This window comes from Corythoichthys intestinalis, chromosome 14, assembly GCF_030265065.1.
Source record: "Corythoichthys intestinalis isolate RoL2023-P3 chromosome 14, ASM3026506v1, whole genome shotgun sequence".
Taxonomy (NCBI): domain Eukaryota; kingdom Metazoa; phylum Chordata; class Actinopteri; order Syngnathiformes; family Syngnathidae; genus Corythoichthys; species Corythoichthys intestinalis.
Genome location: NC_080408.1, coordinates 40,668,866 through 40,683,058, shown reverse-complemented (window position 1 = coordinate 40,683,058; position 14,193 = coordinate 40,668,866). Strand labels below are relative to the sequence as shown.

General features: G+C 38.0%; 2 protein-coding genes across 3 annotated transcripts in view; one reads left to right on the top strand and one right to left on the bottom strand.

The window, feature by feature from the left end:
• The window catches only part of pth1r (parathyroid hormone 1 receptor), a 131,609-nt gene extending 124,454 nt beyond the window's left edge, over positions 1-7,155 (top strand). For both annotated transcript variants that reach the window (XM_057857479.1, XM_057857480.1), the window contains exons 12-13: positions 1,868-1,909; positions 1,985-7,155. In XM_057857479.1, coding sequence (XP_057713462.1) covers positions 1,868-1,909; positions 1,985-2,371 — 429 coding nt within the window. In that variant the 3' untranslated portion in view covers positions 2,372-7,155. The remainder of the gene's footprint in view (positions 1-1,867; positions 1,910-1,984) is intronic.
• A 2,046-nt stretch (positions 7,156-9,201) lies between these two features.
• tmie (transmembrane inner ear) overlaps positions 9,202-14,193 on the bottom strand; it is a 51,962-nt gene continuing 46,970 nt past the window's right edge. The window contains exon 4 of the mRNA XM_057856457.1: positions 9,202-9,562. Within this exon, the coding sequence (XP_057712440.1) occupies positions 9,309-9,562 (254 nt within the window). The 3' untranslated portion in view covers positions 9,202-9,308. The remainder of the gene's footprint in view (positions 9,563-14,193) is intronic.

Below are 14,193 nucleotides of genomic sequence, written 5' to 3'. Positions count from 1 at the left end.
CTTCTCAAAATGTCAAAGAGGCAGGCCCCGCTGAGTACCGTAATTATTTCTGTGTTCCCCCACCCCCGTCAAAAGACAGACAGACAGACGACAGAAACGTCACCGGAGCTACTGAAATAAAGGACTTTTGCTGAAAAGTGGCTGCAGGAGGTACCATGGCTAGAAGCAAATGTTGCTCGCACGGAAATGTGGTACAAAATTTGCCGTGAGAATCCCAATGTCGCTGATAAGAGCAGCACATTTTATGTAGGGTCAAAGAATTTCAGCCATCCAAACTTTGAAAAGCACGAAAAAAACAGAGAGCATGTGGCAGTTAAGCAAACTATCGATGTCAGACAGGACCCCACTCGCCCTATGGACAAGTGGCGGAATAAAGTTAATGAAGAACAGCGCCATGCACTGACAAACGTGTTTTTGTTCGCATTTCACAAAGCTAAACATGCACGTTCAATGAGCTCTTATGAGGAGAACATCCCACTTTTACAAAGGCTTGGAGTTAATGTGGGAGCCGCATAATGCCCCTTATTTTGAATTAGTGCTTTTATGTTTATTTCTTTACATTTCACTTAAAAGTAATGGCAATTTTATTGTGCCAGTTAATGTTAATGAAGCATTGATTGTTAATATAATTAACTGAAAGTAATTGGCTCTAAGTAAAGCTTGTCATTATTTTATTGCATCAGGTGGGTCGGCTCTCAAGCTCAATGAGAACCAAGTCACATCTCCAGGTCCTCCTCTGAGAACCTGGGCAAAAAAAATATGTGCACCCCTGTATATAATATACAATATATAATAATAATATATAATGATAATAATAATATGAAAACAGCACACTATTTGCAATTCATTAAACTCACTTGGACGCCACGAGCTGTATGTAAAATGTTTTCCAAGAGTTTAAGAAGACACCGAGTCACCGCGCTAAATGCTAATGCTAACGCGAACGCCATGCTAATGCTACAAAGTTTAGTGTGTGATGATCATTCAGCAACATGGCATATCTAGCCAAGATAAGAAAGCAATACTTACCAAGCAGCACCTGACACATGTTTATCAAAATGAGCCTGGAATGGGCACAGAGTAAGCGTGTGTGTGGTCGGGGGAACAAGAAGGAGGCGCAGCACGTCACATGAGTGACATGACCAAACACTACTAAATACAGATACTAGATACAGAATACTAATTAAACATACAATAAGAAAATATCACACATTGTGAATTTATGACGGAAGATATGGCGAATTTCCATCTTGTTCTGGTGTCGTCAGACGACAACTGGCATCCATCTCGTTATGTTTTAGTCTCCCAAGACACGTTTTCAGCGCATCATTGTGACGTCATGAAAAAAAATTTCCGTTGACGAAAATAGCACTGATTGAATGTGGCCAAAAATAATGCAATCAAACTGTATCATTGTACTGTTTGCTTTTATTTTTAAGGTCTGACTTCTGGCAGGATATATGACATTGACGTCGCCATTGAGCTTGCCCGATTTTGACTAACTATGTAGCTGTAGTTTTGGTCCTGAAAGAGTGAAGCTGGTCAATTTGTCGAGTTTGGTTGGCAAACTTTCTTTTTTAGACTTTTTATCAAGGTTACCGTCTGGTTGTTGTATTTTTAAATTTCATGGGTTTCCTCGCTTCTCTTTTGACAACTTTTAGCTGAGCCAATGCAATCATGACACTGTACCTGAAAGTAAATTTGAATGAGACCATTATTGTGTCTTTTTTTGCCATATTATTGTTTGTTTCAATGCCATGAGAGTTTTTCAGATGTAAAATAGCGTATGGAACTTGGCTTCACCGTACGAGACAAATTTGCAATTCTTTATGAAGTTTATAACATTTTGTTTCACTCTTTTTTGTAGGGCTTCCTCGTGGCAATTATTTACTGCTTTTGCAATGGAGAGGTAAGGATTCCAATTAAACATCGATATCAACAACCACTGCCAAATGGCACTAAATCGGTGGCGTTGTGTTCAAAGGTGCAAGCAGAGATCAAAAAGTCGTGGAGCCGTCGAACTCTAGCACTGGACTTTAAGCGGAAAGCGCGCAGCGGCAGCAACACGTACAGCTACGGTCCCATGGTGTCGCACACCAGTGTAACCAACGTGACCGCACGTGCGCCGCACGCCTTACACCTCACTACCCGGCTGGGCCCGGCGCCTGTCAACGGCCACCGCAACCTGCCCGGCTACATCAAGAACGGCTCCATGTCCGAGTGCTCGGCTCCGTCGTCAGGCCAGGAGCTCCACGCCGCACCGGAAGAGCTCTGCGTTGATCCTGGTCAGCAGCCACCGCCACGCGAGGAGGCCGAGGACGAGAAGCCTTCACCTGTGGTAATCGAGGAGGAGCGGGAAACGGTTATGTGAGCCCTCCTCCCCACCCTAGGAAAAGTAAAAACCCCAAATTTTGTGGCCAAGACGCTTTGAGCTGCCACAGTGAATGTTTAACAGTCTTAAAATAGACTGTCTTATTAAATTAAGTTTTTTCCATCCACTGCCACCATTGTATGACTTTCATTTGTTTTCTTTATGCTACTTTTGGTTGCTTTAATAAGACTGGAGTTTCCAGGAAACCGCCTTAATCAAGCTTACAAACAGGCGTGGAGATATGTTGTGAACTTGTTAGTGTTGTTTGGTTTCTTTTGCAAAAAAAAAAGAAAAGAAAAAAAAAAGAAAGAATTTTAAAATGTTCTCATCAGTGTTAAAGGTGTGGCTCTCAGGTAATTAAAATATGCTTTGGATTTTTCATTTTTATAATAAGCATTTAGCAAAACTTTTTTGTCCAAAATGAAGTGTTTTTTCCCCATTCCATGCAGTTGAATGTTTGCAATGCTGTTCCATATTTTTTTTTTGTATTTGGCATCACTGGAGGACCTCCAAAAGCATCTTTGTGTGTCCCATGTGTTGCAAATAGATATTTCTATAAAGCTGATCGAGTGCTATATATGCTGCTTTGATGATGTACATACAAGTCACAATGTTTACAAATGCCATTCGAATCGTGAGCTAATGTTGTTGTTGCAAATCAGTGTTTTTGTATATTTTTGTGTGTACTGTATATCTGAAACTATGTGTATAGATCAAATCCAAACTACATCATTTTGAATTCACATCTGCCACACAGTTCTACGGTTTAGTGATCGAAGTGTGGAGCCCGCATGTTCCTTGTGCTGTCGTGCATTTTCTCCATGTATTTTGGCCTCCTCTCACATTCCAATATGCGTGATGGACTCATTGATGACTCTAAATTAAATTTCATAAATAGACTCGTTTTACATGTAAATTACCTAATTCGTTCCAAGCCCTATTGACACACCACATTAAATTTTGTAACTGAGGTAAAATCGGAATAAAACAATAGCCAAACACATTTTAATCATTCCATATACTTAATCTAACCGTTAATATCTGTAATGAAGTAGATACTAGAACAAAATGCAAAGAAAAAAAATACATCTTACCTTTCGAGTGAGACAATGTCTTCTTTCACGAGATTGATGGTGCCTATAGCCTATCTCCTATAATGTAATCAACCGTCTGTGAGCTTAAAAAACCCCTTCGTGAGATAAAAACATGAGGAGCCTTGTGCTCAGCAACAACAACACCGTTGCGCCTGTACAGGTCATCATACTGCGACACCCAAATTGAGATGTCATCAACAATAGGCCAATAGGAGAGCATGATGGGAAATATTATGACCAATAGGGCAGCAGGATCTTATGGCACGATATTTAGAAGAAGTCAATACGTATGATACAGTATAGTATTCTTGCGTCTCGTAACCTTAAATTTCTTAACAAATGTGTCATAACCTGAAACTAACATTTGTAGAGACGTTCGTAAGTACAGGTACCGCTGTATTCATTTTTAAGTATAACCTTATTAACCTTATTGATCGCTGCCAGCACAACAGTCAAATTGGATTGGACGTATATTGCCGTCATTGGCAGAGAAACATGATCACTCAATTATAGCCTTCTCAGTGGGAATGGATTCGATGTCTATAATGAGTTGAGGGCGACAAGCAACAAAATCCACAGGTTTAAGGATATTGCAATATAATATTTATATTTCCACTAATGAAACAAACTTTTCAGAACAAAGAGAAAATGTCTAGCAACAGAAAAACGGCAAAAAAAATCACAAATGCAATAGCCATTTATCACATTGTATTTTTTTTCTATATGTAAAACAAATTCCTGATATACTACAGTTTCCTAAATAGATTTCAACAAGTCATTTTTCACCCCTGAACTAATGGAGAGGCACTGTTTCAGTTACAAACTCCATTAAGTCTTGGAAATGTGGTGTTGTAGTAAGGCAGAGAAGTGCAACAGAATGCAGGCTGAATTTAAGCGCCTTGTGTGGGCTATATTTAATTACCGTATATTTTCATAATTTATGGTGGGCCAATAAAAACTGGGCAGTAGTTGGCCCGCGGGCCGTAGCTTGGACACCCCTGAAGTATTTCTCCTTGATGCCTCGCAGGTTTTTCTCTGCACTGTTTTTATGTAGTTGCGATAGCTTAGAGCTTATTGCCTCATTAGCAGAGGAGCACCTTTTCGCCCTTTAGGAAGTCAATTAAAAAATGTGAACAGTCATCATGGCTCCTGTTTCTCAACCCAGACTTCAGGATTTTAAATGAACATAAAGTTGTACTCAAAATTTAGTGCACATTTGTACAAATAAAAAGTAAGACACTACAATTACAATGGAATCTCTTATATTCAAGAAATCCTGACCAAAAATGGCCTTTGTTTTTCTAGCATTTTAAAAATTTGTCTTACTCCAAGCCAGAAATGTATGACTTTAGTTTATTATATTAGAATAAAAATTTTAAAAAACGTGTGATTTTAGAGGAGTGATTGGCATATTGATTGACATATTTGGTTGTAGTAATGAAAGTATGACTGTAGAAGTTTTTTTGTTTGTTACACTTGTTTAGACTTTGTTTAGGTGTTTTATTTGTTTTTTTTTTTAATTTTTTAAAATTTTTTGTAGAGGCATAGCTTTCCTGAAAAATGTTAGATTTACACAAATGTATGGTTTTAGGGATGCATTTCAATTTCAGTTTTGCGTTAAATTATGAAGTGAACAACTACAAAGAAAATTTTATGACTTATGGGTAAACTTCAAAATACAGTATATGACCTAAAAAGTGTATTCTATACCAGCAAAATGTGATTGCAATAGATACAAGCCCAGTCACTTTAGAAGTTTTTTTGTTTTTTTTCCCCCAATTAGAAAAACAGTTGATTATAAAAATTATCAACTTTACAAGTGTATTTCATGTCTGAAGTTTTGGTTGAACTCCAAAATATGCAACCTCGAGGGTGTATTTTTATTGTACAGTTTGGTTAGATTCTGAAATTTGCAACTATGAGGAGAACTTTTAACCCCTTGACACCAAATTAAAAAAAAATATATATATATATATATATTTTTAAAAACTCTTTCACCTGTGTTTTTGCCGTCAGATGCTCAATCAAATTGAGAAATGTAATTAAATACAAATTTAATTAATGATAAAATAATGATTGTAAAAAGTACATATAATTTATGTATGGCGCAAATTATCAATAACAGGCATCTACGATTAAAAAAAGTACAGTGATCCCTCGCTACTTCATGCTTCAAACTTCGCGCCCTCAGTCCATCACCGATATTTTTTTCAATTAAAAAAAAAAAAAAAAAAACAGATGAGCTGTCCTGAGTCGATCGCGTAGTCTCACTCTCCCTCCATGTTTCCCTCCGTCCCTCCCTCCCTTTCCCTGCTAATTGTTGGTCAGGCAGTGAGTGCACTGGAGTTGCTTATAAATGTTAACAATGATTGACAGACGTTGATTTTGCCAGAGAACCGAGCTTCAAAGCACCGCATGTGTCAATCATTGTTTACTTGTTAAACAGTTGCTGTGGCAACTCATTGTGTGTAACGGAGGAGCTTGAGCGGATTTGACTGGACTCACATTTAATAAAGCCAAGCAATTTTCTACATATATATATATACACATATTTTTTCATATGTTCTGGTCCCCATTAACTGCGAAAAAGGAGGGATCACTGTATAGAGGCTGCTTTGATCTGGAATGTCACTAATTTGCAACAATAGGTATCAAGGGGACATCTTGACTCATATACTGTATTATGAAAATTTAATCTTTAGTTGTGTAAATTGTGTTTGTTTGTTTGTTTGTTTGTTTGTTTGTTTTTATTACCGGTAGATATTTGGGTTGTGCTTTGAATTCACAACTTAAGTTGCATGTGAGTTTATACAGGTGAATTTTCTCAAAAATTTCAATTCAACTTATACTCGGACCTTTACTTCCTAGAACATTTGTGAACATTTTAGAGCAGGTGTGCCCAAGTCCGGTCCTCAAGAGACCCTATCCAGCTTGTTTTCCATGTCCCTCTTCTTGAACAAACTTGAATCAAATGATCAGCTCATCAGCAAGCTCTGCAGGAGCCTGATAATGATCCTGATTATTTGAGGCAGGTGTGTTGCAGGAGGGAGACATGGAAAACAAGCTGGATAGGGGCTCTCGAGGACTGGACTTGAGCACCTGTTTTAGAGGTTCCATTGTAATTGACAACTGGTATTTGGTATAAAAAGTCTTAATTTCGGAAATCTTGAAAGTATAATTGAAAATAATCTCATTTCATAAGAGGCAAATCAATTTTCCTGAGAGCTTCTCATCAATCCAATTTGAAGACATGTGTTCCATTTTCCCACATTACAAATTCATTCTCCTGCCTCTTCAGCTCAATGCGAGGTGCTGTTTTTGTTGTTGTTCCGATGTAATCTTTTATCACAGGCAAAATCTACTGTCTAGACATTTTTAATTAAAGTCACAGTAGTGAACTTTCACGAATAAAAAATAAACATCTGGAGAATTGGATGGTATTTGAGCACTTTATCTCAATTATTGTGATAATTATTATTGGATTAAATATAATTAAGTCATCTGTTTTGATTGTACCATGTCAAATGATTGTGTTATGCGGCCAATATGCATATAGAGCTAAGAGTAAATAGAAAAATATCAAGTATGTATTATTGTTGTCTATTTGGAGCCTGTTGCCATAGAGGTGCGAGAGCCAATGTAAATATGCGTGTCAACAATGTGGCTTTTGAATAGGACAATAAACGTGGAACTTTGACCCTAAAAATGTTAGAGGTGTTTTTTTTTGATCGAGCTACAATTCAAAGTTGGGTTGATTTTTGTTTGTGTGTGAAAAAATTGGATTAATCAGCGGAGAATTATCTTCATGGTTACAATAATTTTTTACCCAGTTTCTTTTCGAGCCACGGTTTTGGAGAAAATGAAAACTAAGAATATAGTGATGAAAAAGTATCTGAACCTTTTCAAATTTCTCACATTTCCGCATAAAAACACCATCAAATGTGATCTGATCTTTTTCAATATCACACAGATGGAAAAAAACAATCTGCTTTAACAAAACCCCCTAGGTTTTCATATTTTAAATGAGGATAGCATGCAAACAATCACAGAAGGGAAAAAATAAGTAAGTGAACCCTCTGCCTGACGAGATTTAAACAGAAATTGAAACCAACTTTAACCAAACGATTTAAGTCAGGTGTGTTCTCAATCACTGATGAGTGGTTTAAAGCTGCCCTGCCCACTATAAAACACACACCTGGTAAGAATTGTCTTAATGAGAAGCATTGTCTGATGTGCATCATGGCTCGGTCAAAATTGCTGTCTGAAGACCTTCGATTAAGGATTGTTGATTTGTAAGTCTGGGAAAGGATACAAAACCATCTCTTAAAGTCCTAATGTTCATCAATCGACAGTCAGAGAAGTTGTCTATAAATGGAGAATGTTTGGCACTGTTGCTTCTCCCCCAAGGAGTGGCCTTTCACCAAAGATGACGCCAAGAGTTCAGCGCAGAACGCCCAGAGAGGTAAAATTTAAAAAAAAAATTAAAAATAAAAAACCCTAGAGTGTCTGCTAAAGACTTACAGAAATCACTGGCATAGTCCAATATCTATGTGCACACATCAACTATATGTAAAACTATGGCCAAGAACCGTGTATGGGAGGACCCCACGGAGGAAGCCACTGCTGTCTAAAAAAAACATTGTTGCTTGTTTAATGTTCACAAAAAGGCACCTGGACACTCCACAGTTTTAGTAAAATATTTTATGGACTGATGAAACCAAAGTTGAATTGTTTGGGAGTAACACACAACGTCATGCGTGGACGAAAAATGGAACAGCTCCCCAACACCAATTCCTCATTCCCACTATGAAGCATGGTGGAGGGAGTATCATGAGTTGGGGCTGTTTTGCTACCTCAGGGCCTGGACAACTTGCAATCATTAAGAATAAATTCAAAAGTTTATTGGGATATTTTGCAGGAAAACCTGAGGCCGTCTGTCAGACAGTTGAAGCTAAAAAGAGGATGGATGCTGCAACAAGACAATGATCCAAAACACAGAAGTAAATCAACTTCAGAATGTTTTCAGAAGAACAAAATACACATTCTGGAGTGGCCAAGTCGAAGTCCAGACTTGAACCCCATTGAGATGCTGTGGCATGACCTAAAGACAGCGATTCATGCCAGACGTCCCAGGAATCTGACTGAACTACAGCACTTTTGTAGAGAAGAATGAGTCCTGATTGATGTGCCAGACTGATCTGCAGCTACAGGAAGCGTCTGGTTGAAGTTATTGCTGCCAAAGAGGGAGCAGCAAAATATTAAATGTGATGGTTCACTTATTTATTTTTCCCTCTACTGTCATTGTTTGCATACTTTCCTTATTAAAATATGTAAACCTATAATTTTTTGGGTGGTTTCAGTTAAAGCAGACACTGTTTTGTCATCTGTGTGATTTTGACAAAGATCAGATCACATTTGATGGTAATTTTATGCAAAAATGTGAGAAATTCCAAAAGGTTCAGATAATTTTTCATACCGCTGTAAGTTAAATAATATGCCTTTAACATATGGCAAAAAGTGAAGTTAAAAGTATGTTGGTTGCAAGTGATGGGAAAGAAAAATGGCAATTCTCTTGATATCCTATTTATTTAAAATATGCTAATTTATTTTTAATTAGTACAAGTACAATCATATCAATACATAATAAATAGAAGTAAATCAACTTATTGTTCAAGCACAATAAATTCACTGTTATTGGTCTTAGTTTAAAAAAAAAAAAAAAACATGTTACAGAGATTCTGGTGATTTTTGAGGGAGAGAGAGTGAGGTAATTTATTGGGAGATACAAGTGTTTGGAGTTGGACATTTGTAAATCAAGGTACCGGTGTATAGTTTCTATGACATCACTTGGGAGCTTTCTTGCCGCCTCCTTTGGTTCCTCTGTCAGCCTTATCTGCCGTTTTCCTCCCTTTTCCTTCGCCGCCTCCTTCCTTGTTGGCCGCCGCCTTCTTCTGCGGCCTCTCGTCAGCTTTGGCACCTTTGCTGCCTTCTCTCCTCGCCTCCTTGTTTTTCCTCTCGCCTCGATTGCCGTCCACTTTCCCTGAGATGGTGGCCACGGCCTCCTCCTCTTCCTCCTTCTTGTCGTCTGCTTTGGCTGCTGCATGGCGAGAGACAATGTCAGAGATGCTTTTACAATGAAGACTACATAAGTAGGAGGCAGGTGATGGAGGCACATCTGTTTGTTCTAATGAGCTTGCTCATTTTGTGATGAGATTCTTTTGAAGTGAAGGATACAATGGAGCAGTCATATTTTATAACTATCCATTGTACAAAAGGGCAGCCGAGTTCATGTGTTTGTTGTACTAATGGAGAAACACAGTCATTTGAATTCTGAAATGTACCTCCTTATGGGTATATTTTTCAAGGCAAAAATATACCGTATTTTTCAGACTACAAGTCGCACCTGAGTATAAGTCGCACCAGCCATAAAATGCCGAATGAAGAGAAAAACAACATATATAAGTCGCAACGGAGTATTGGTCGCATTTTTGGGGGAAATTTACTTGATAAAATCCAACACATAGAACAGATATGTCATCTTGAAAGGCAATTTAATATAAAAATACAATAGAGAACAACATGCTGAATAAGTGTACAGTGTACAGTGCATGAACAACGAAATGCCAATATACTGTCCTTACCAGGACGCTACAGCTCGGTCCTGGCTATACAGCGAGCTAAACTCCCAAATGACGATGCTGGACGTCCGTATAGATTGCTGAATCAATTTCGTCCTCAATAACAAACAGGTTCGCATCAACGTAAATAAATGATAATTAGGTGCTATTACAGCAATGACACAAACGGTTAGCATACGTTCGCTAGCATTAGCACATCGTTCAAACAACCACACAACTGACAAGTGTCCGATCGCGGGTGGAAAACACACAACAACAACAGAAAAGATGCTACACACAGGCGTTGCCTCTGTAGAGATATTTTACAAGCATAAACAATGAACGTAGGTTCGCAGCCGTGTTTCTCTCCTGCTAACTCGCCCACTCGCTCAGAGCTGCGTAGCTGTCCGTCTTCTTCTGGCGTGTGAGCGCTCTTCTTCACGTAAATAAGTGCGAGTGCGCCCTCACTTGGCCATGAAAGCGCCACAAACTAAAAGCATGCATTTCAATATAAAAAAGTCAATAATACAATTGAACAGACATTGCCAAAGGCAGAAAGCGAACGTGGCCAGAGCTATTAAGAGTTATTCAGATAACTATAGCATAAAGAACATGCTAACAAGTTTACCAAACCATCAGTGTCACTCCAAAACACCAAAATAACATGTGAAATGATATCATAATGTGTTAATAATTTTCACGCACCCCAAGCCAAACTATGAAAAAAACTGTGACTTATAGTCCGAAAAATACGGTAATAAGAATATTGAGCAATGTTCAACCTTCGTGGCATACATTTTTCACATGCCTCCAGTCTCAGTTTACGGCAAATTGTGACTTAGATTTTTTTTTTTTTTTTTTCAAGAGCCCAGAAGGAGGGCTCAGAAAGTCACTCACTTTGCTCTTCTTTTTCTTGACTTTACTAAAATGGCTACTCTTCAGTTATTTGTGGACGGAGCAGAATGAAATCTGGAAGGTATATTCTCGGGATAAATATGCAATGTTTCTTGGAGTCCGAATTTTTTATGTTTTTCTTTAAGATCTGATTAATTAATTAATTGTGAATCTTGATTTTAGTTACTTCAGTCGTCCAAGAAAGGGCTTGAACTTGTTAAACTCTGAAATATACAACCTCAGGTGTATAATTTTCTTGTTTTGCTCGGTTCCAGAATCAATGATTTTTGTTTTAGTTCAAAGTGAAATTATAATCAGCATTTTTTTCAAATAGTTTGTAGAGCTTTTTATTTTTAACACTTTGCTTGAGCTCAAAAATATAAGATTTCAGTGGTGACTGATAGATACTCTATAGACGAGTTTCCTGAGCGAAACATTGGCAGTGCATCTTTGACGATTTCTGCTCCGAACTTCAGGTTTAGACAGAACATCATGAAGTGCGGTTGAGGTAAGCAGTGCATGTTGACAAAGTGAAAAACAAAAAATGAAAGTGATAAAAGAATTACAGTTATAAGTAAAGTGGTTAAAAGGGGAGAAATAAAGTTTCCAAGAACTGAAAAATACATACAATCTTACCAACCAAGACTTTTTTAGATATCTGCAAATACGCGATTATAAGGATGTTAAGATAGGTGGGGACGAAGTACACCCTATAATACAAATATGATCCTATGAGAATGTTATCCCTAAAACTGTGTCAACTATACAGTGTATCGCATATTGAGAGACTCTGTAACTGAGTCAGCACTGTATGTAAAAATGAAATGGGAAAGAGAGATGGGCGAATTGATACCAGAGGAGAAATGGAACAACATGTGACGGTCACACTTATCAACATCACAATCACCTAAATGGAAGGAATTCAATTGGAAAAACTTAATTCGATACTTCATCACACCTAAAATTAAAAGTAAACAAACAAATAGCCAACAATCTTGCTGGAGACGATGCAACGACTTGAATCCAGACCATACACATATATTTTGGACATGCATTAATATTCAATCATTCTGGGAGAAGGTTCACTCAGCTCTCTGTAATATGTTGGGATACACGATTCCCAAATCCTGTCAGGTATTATATCTGGGACTTTTAGAGGATGTAATACATAAACAGGACTAATATATTGTGAAAATTCTCCTTGTGGCTGCAAAAAAGGCCTTAACAAAGAACTGGTTAAGAACTGAATCTCCAACATATGAACAATGGCTGCCAATAGTGGACGAAATACTAGACATGGAACGGCTTACATATAGGCTAAAGATAAAAGAATACTTGTTTTGGAAAAACTGGGGGAAGTGGCTGACTTACAAGAACAAAAGGGGTATAATATGGATCTCTGGCTCATCATGATAGAGGGGAACACAGGCCCGTTTGGTGCTCATTAGTTATATTTTTCTTTGTTTGGTGTTGGTGTTATTCGGTGGTGGGGAATATCGTGTTTGTGTTTTTGTGTGAAAATTTGAAATAAACAAAAAATATATATATATAAAAAAAATTTTTTTTTTTAAATCAAACCAAAGGAACCCACAGAATCTCCAAAAATGGATTCAGCACGGCATAGATGAGACTTCTAGACTTTTTGTGCTGTGCGTGAACTCTTGGAAGCGCCTATATACTATATGGTTGGAAGTGGAATGTTTTGATCAGTGACCAGATAGTACTGTAGCTATAATGCGCCAGTGTGGCTCTACCTCGCCGTACGCCTTAAATCGAAACCAGCTGCAGACAGTAAGTTAAGGTTTGTATGTTTGCTCTTAACACGTCGTTGGTCATTTGTGGACCGGCCACTTGAGTGACCAAAATGAGGTAAAATTACAAATAATGTTACAGCTGTCGAATGCAGAAGGGCTGACACGGATTTGTTGTTACAAGGAAATACTACAAGGTATGTACATATTGTGAAAGAATATTTTATTCATGCTTACAAAACACAATTATTAACTGCTGTGAAACTATATGCTTGCATGTGAGACTGTATTCATGTTTGTGCGTTCCAAATATGTGTACTTTATCTATTCCTTTGAACATTTTACAATGGGTATCTGTTGGCTGCCTTATCTGATTTGACTCTCTCTTGTACCAGCTAGAGCTAGTGCTCAAGGTCGTGACTCAAAATGTTTTTCAAAGGAAAATCACCAGAGGTGGGCTGTAATAAGTGTCATTTTTGCTTTCATAGTAAGTATCGTTTCATAGTAAGCCTAGGTAACGCCCTTTCTTCAGTATATAAAGGCTTGACTTGTATTATCTCCTTGTACTTCTGCGTGGTCACAGCACTTGTCTGGATCACATAATTTTGCACCTTGATATATATCTTGTTTATATGGTCTTCGAAGCAGGCAATCCTTGGCTGAGTCTGATTCTTTTCTCCTACTTGATACTTGTCTGGGTGTTCAAAAGTGAACTTTCCTGACACATATAAACAAAAATAGTATGTCATTTGTTTTTTTAATGCAGATATTGATCGCAATAAAACTTTTGAATGGCATGATTCCATTTCTTGTTTGATTTAAAACGATTGGTGCATGTGCACAACAGGTGAATAAATCCAAATTTATAGAAAATATTAACAAAATTGGAGCATACGAGAATGTGACAGCAGACAGCACAGTTACGGTGTGGCTAAAGGGAGCCTCGCCACACTTTCACCCGACATTACAGAGACCCTCAGCAGCCTCCAGACATGCTTTTTTCCACTGTTCTCAATAACTCCAGCTCCAATAGTGTATCTTAAAGTTGCTGCAGTTAAAAAGCTCATAGTTCTCGGGATTGAGCTGACGGTCTGCCGCAAAGCTAGCCACTTTTTGTCCCAGCCCCAGGCTATCGGCCGCCCCCAGGATTCAAGCCTTCCATCATCAAAGTAGAACGCACTTAGTCTTGATACAGTATATGTTCATCAATGTACAGTAAGTGTTGTTGTGAGGCACATCAAGTTGTCTGCCCTTGCCTAACTGTGTTTTCCACCTGTAAACAAACGAACAAATACTTGTAACACTTGCATTTATGCGTTTACACAAGTGTCCCATCCCACACGTACTGATTAGCAACAGGCTACCAGCATATAGCATGTGTTGCTGCCACAGCAGTACAGTAGTGTAGTAGATAATATTACTAGGGCTGTCAAACGATTAAAATTTTTAATCGAGTTAATTACAGC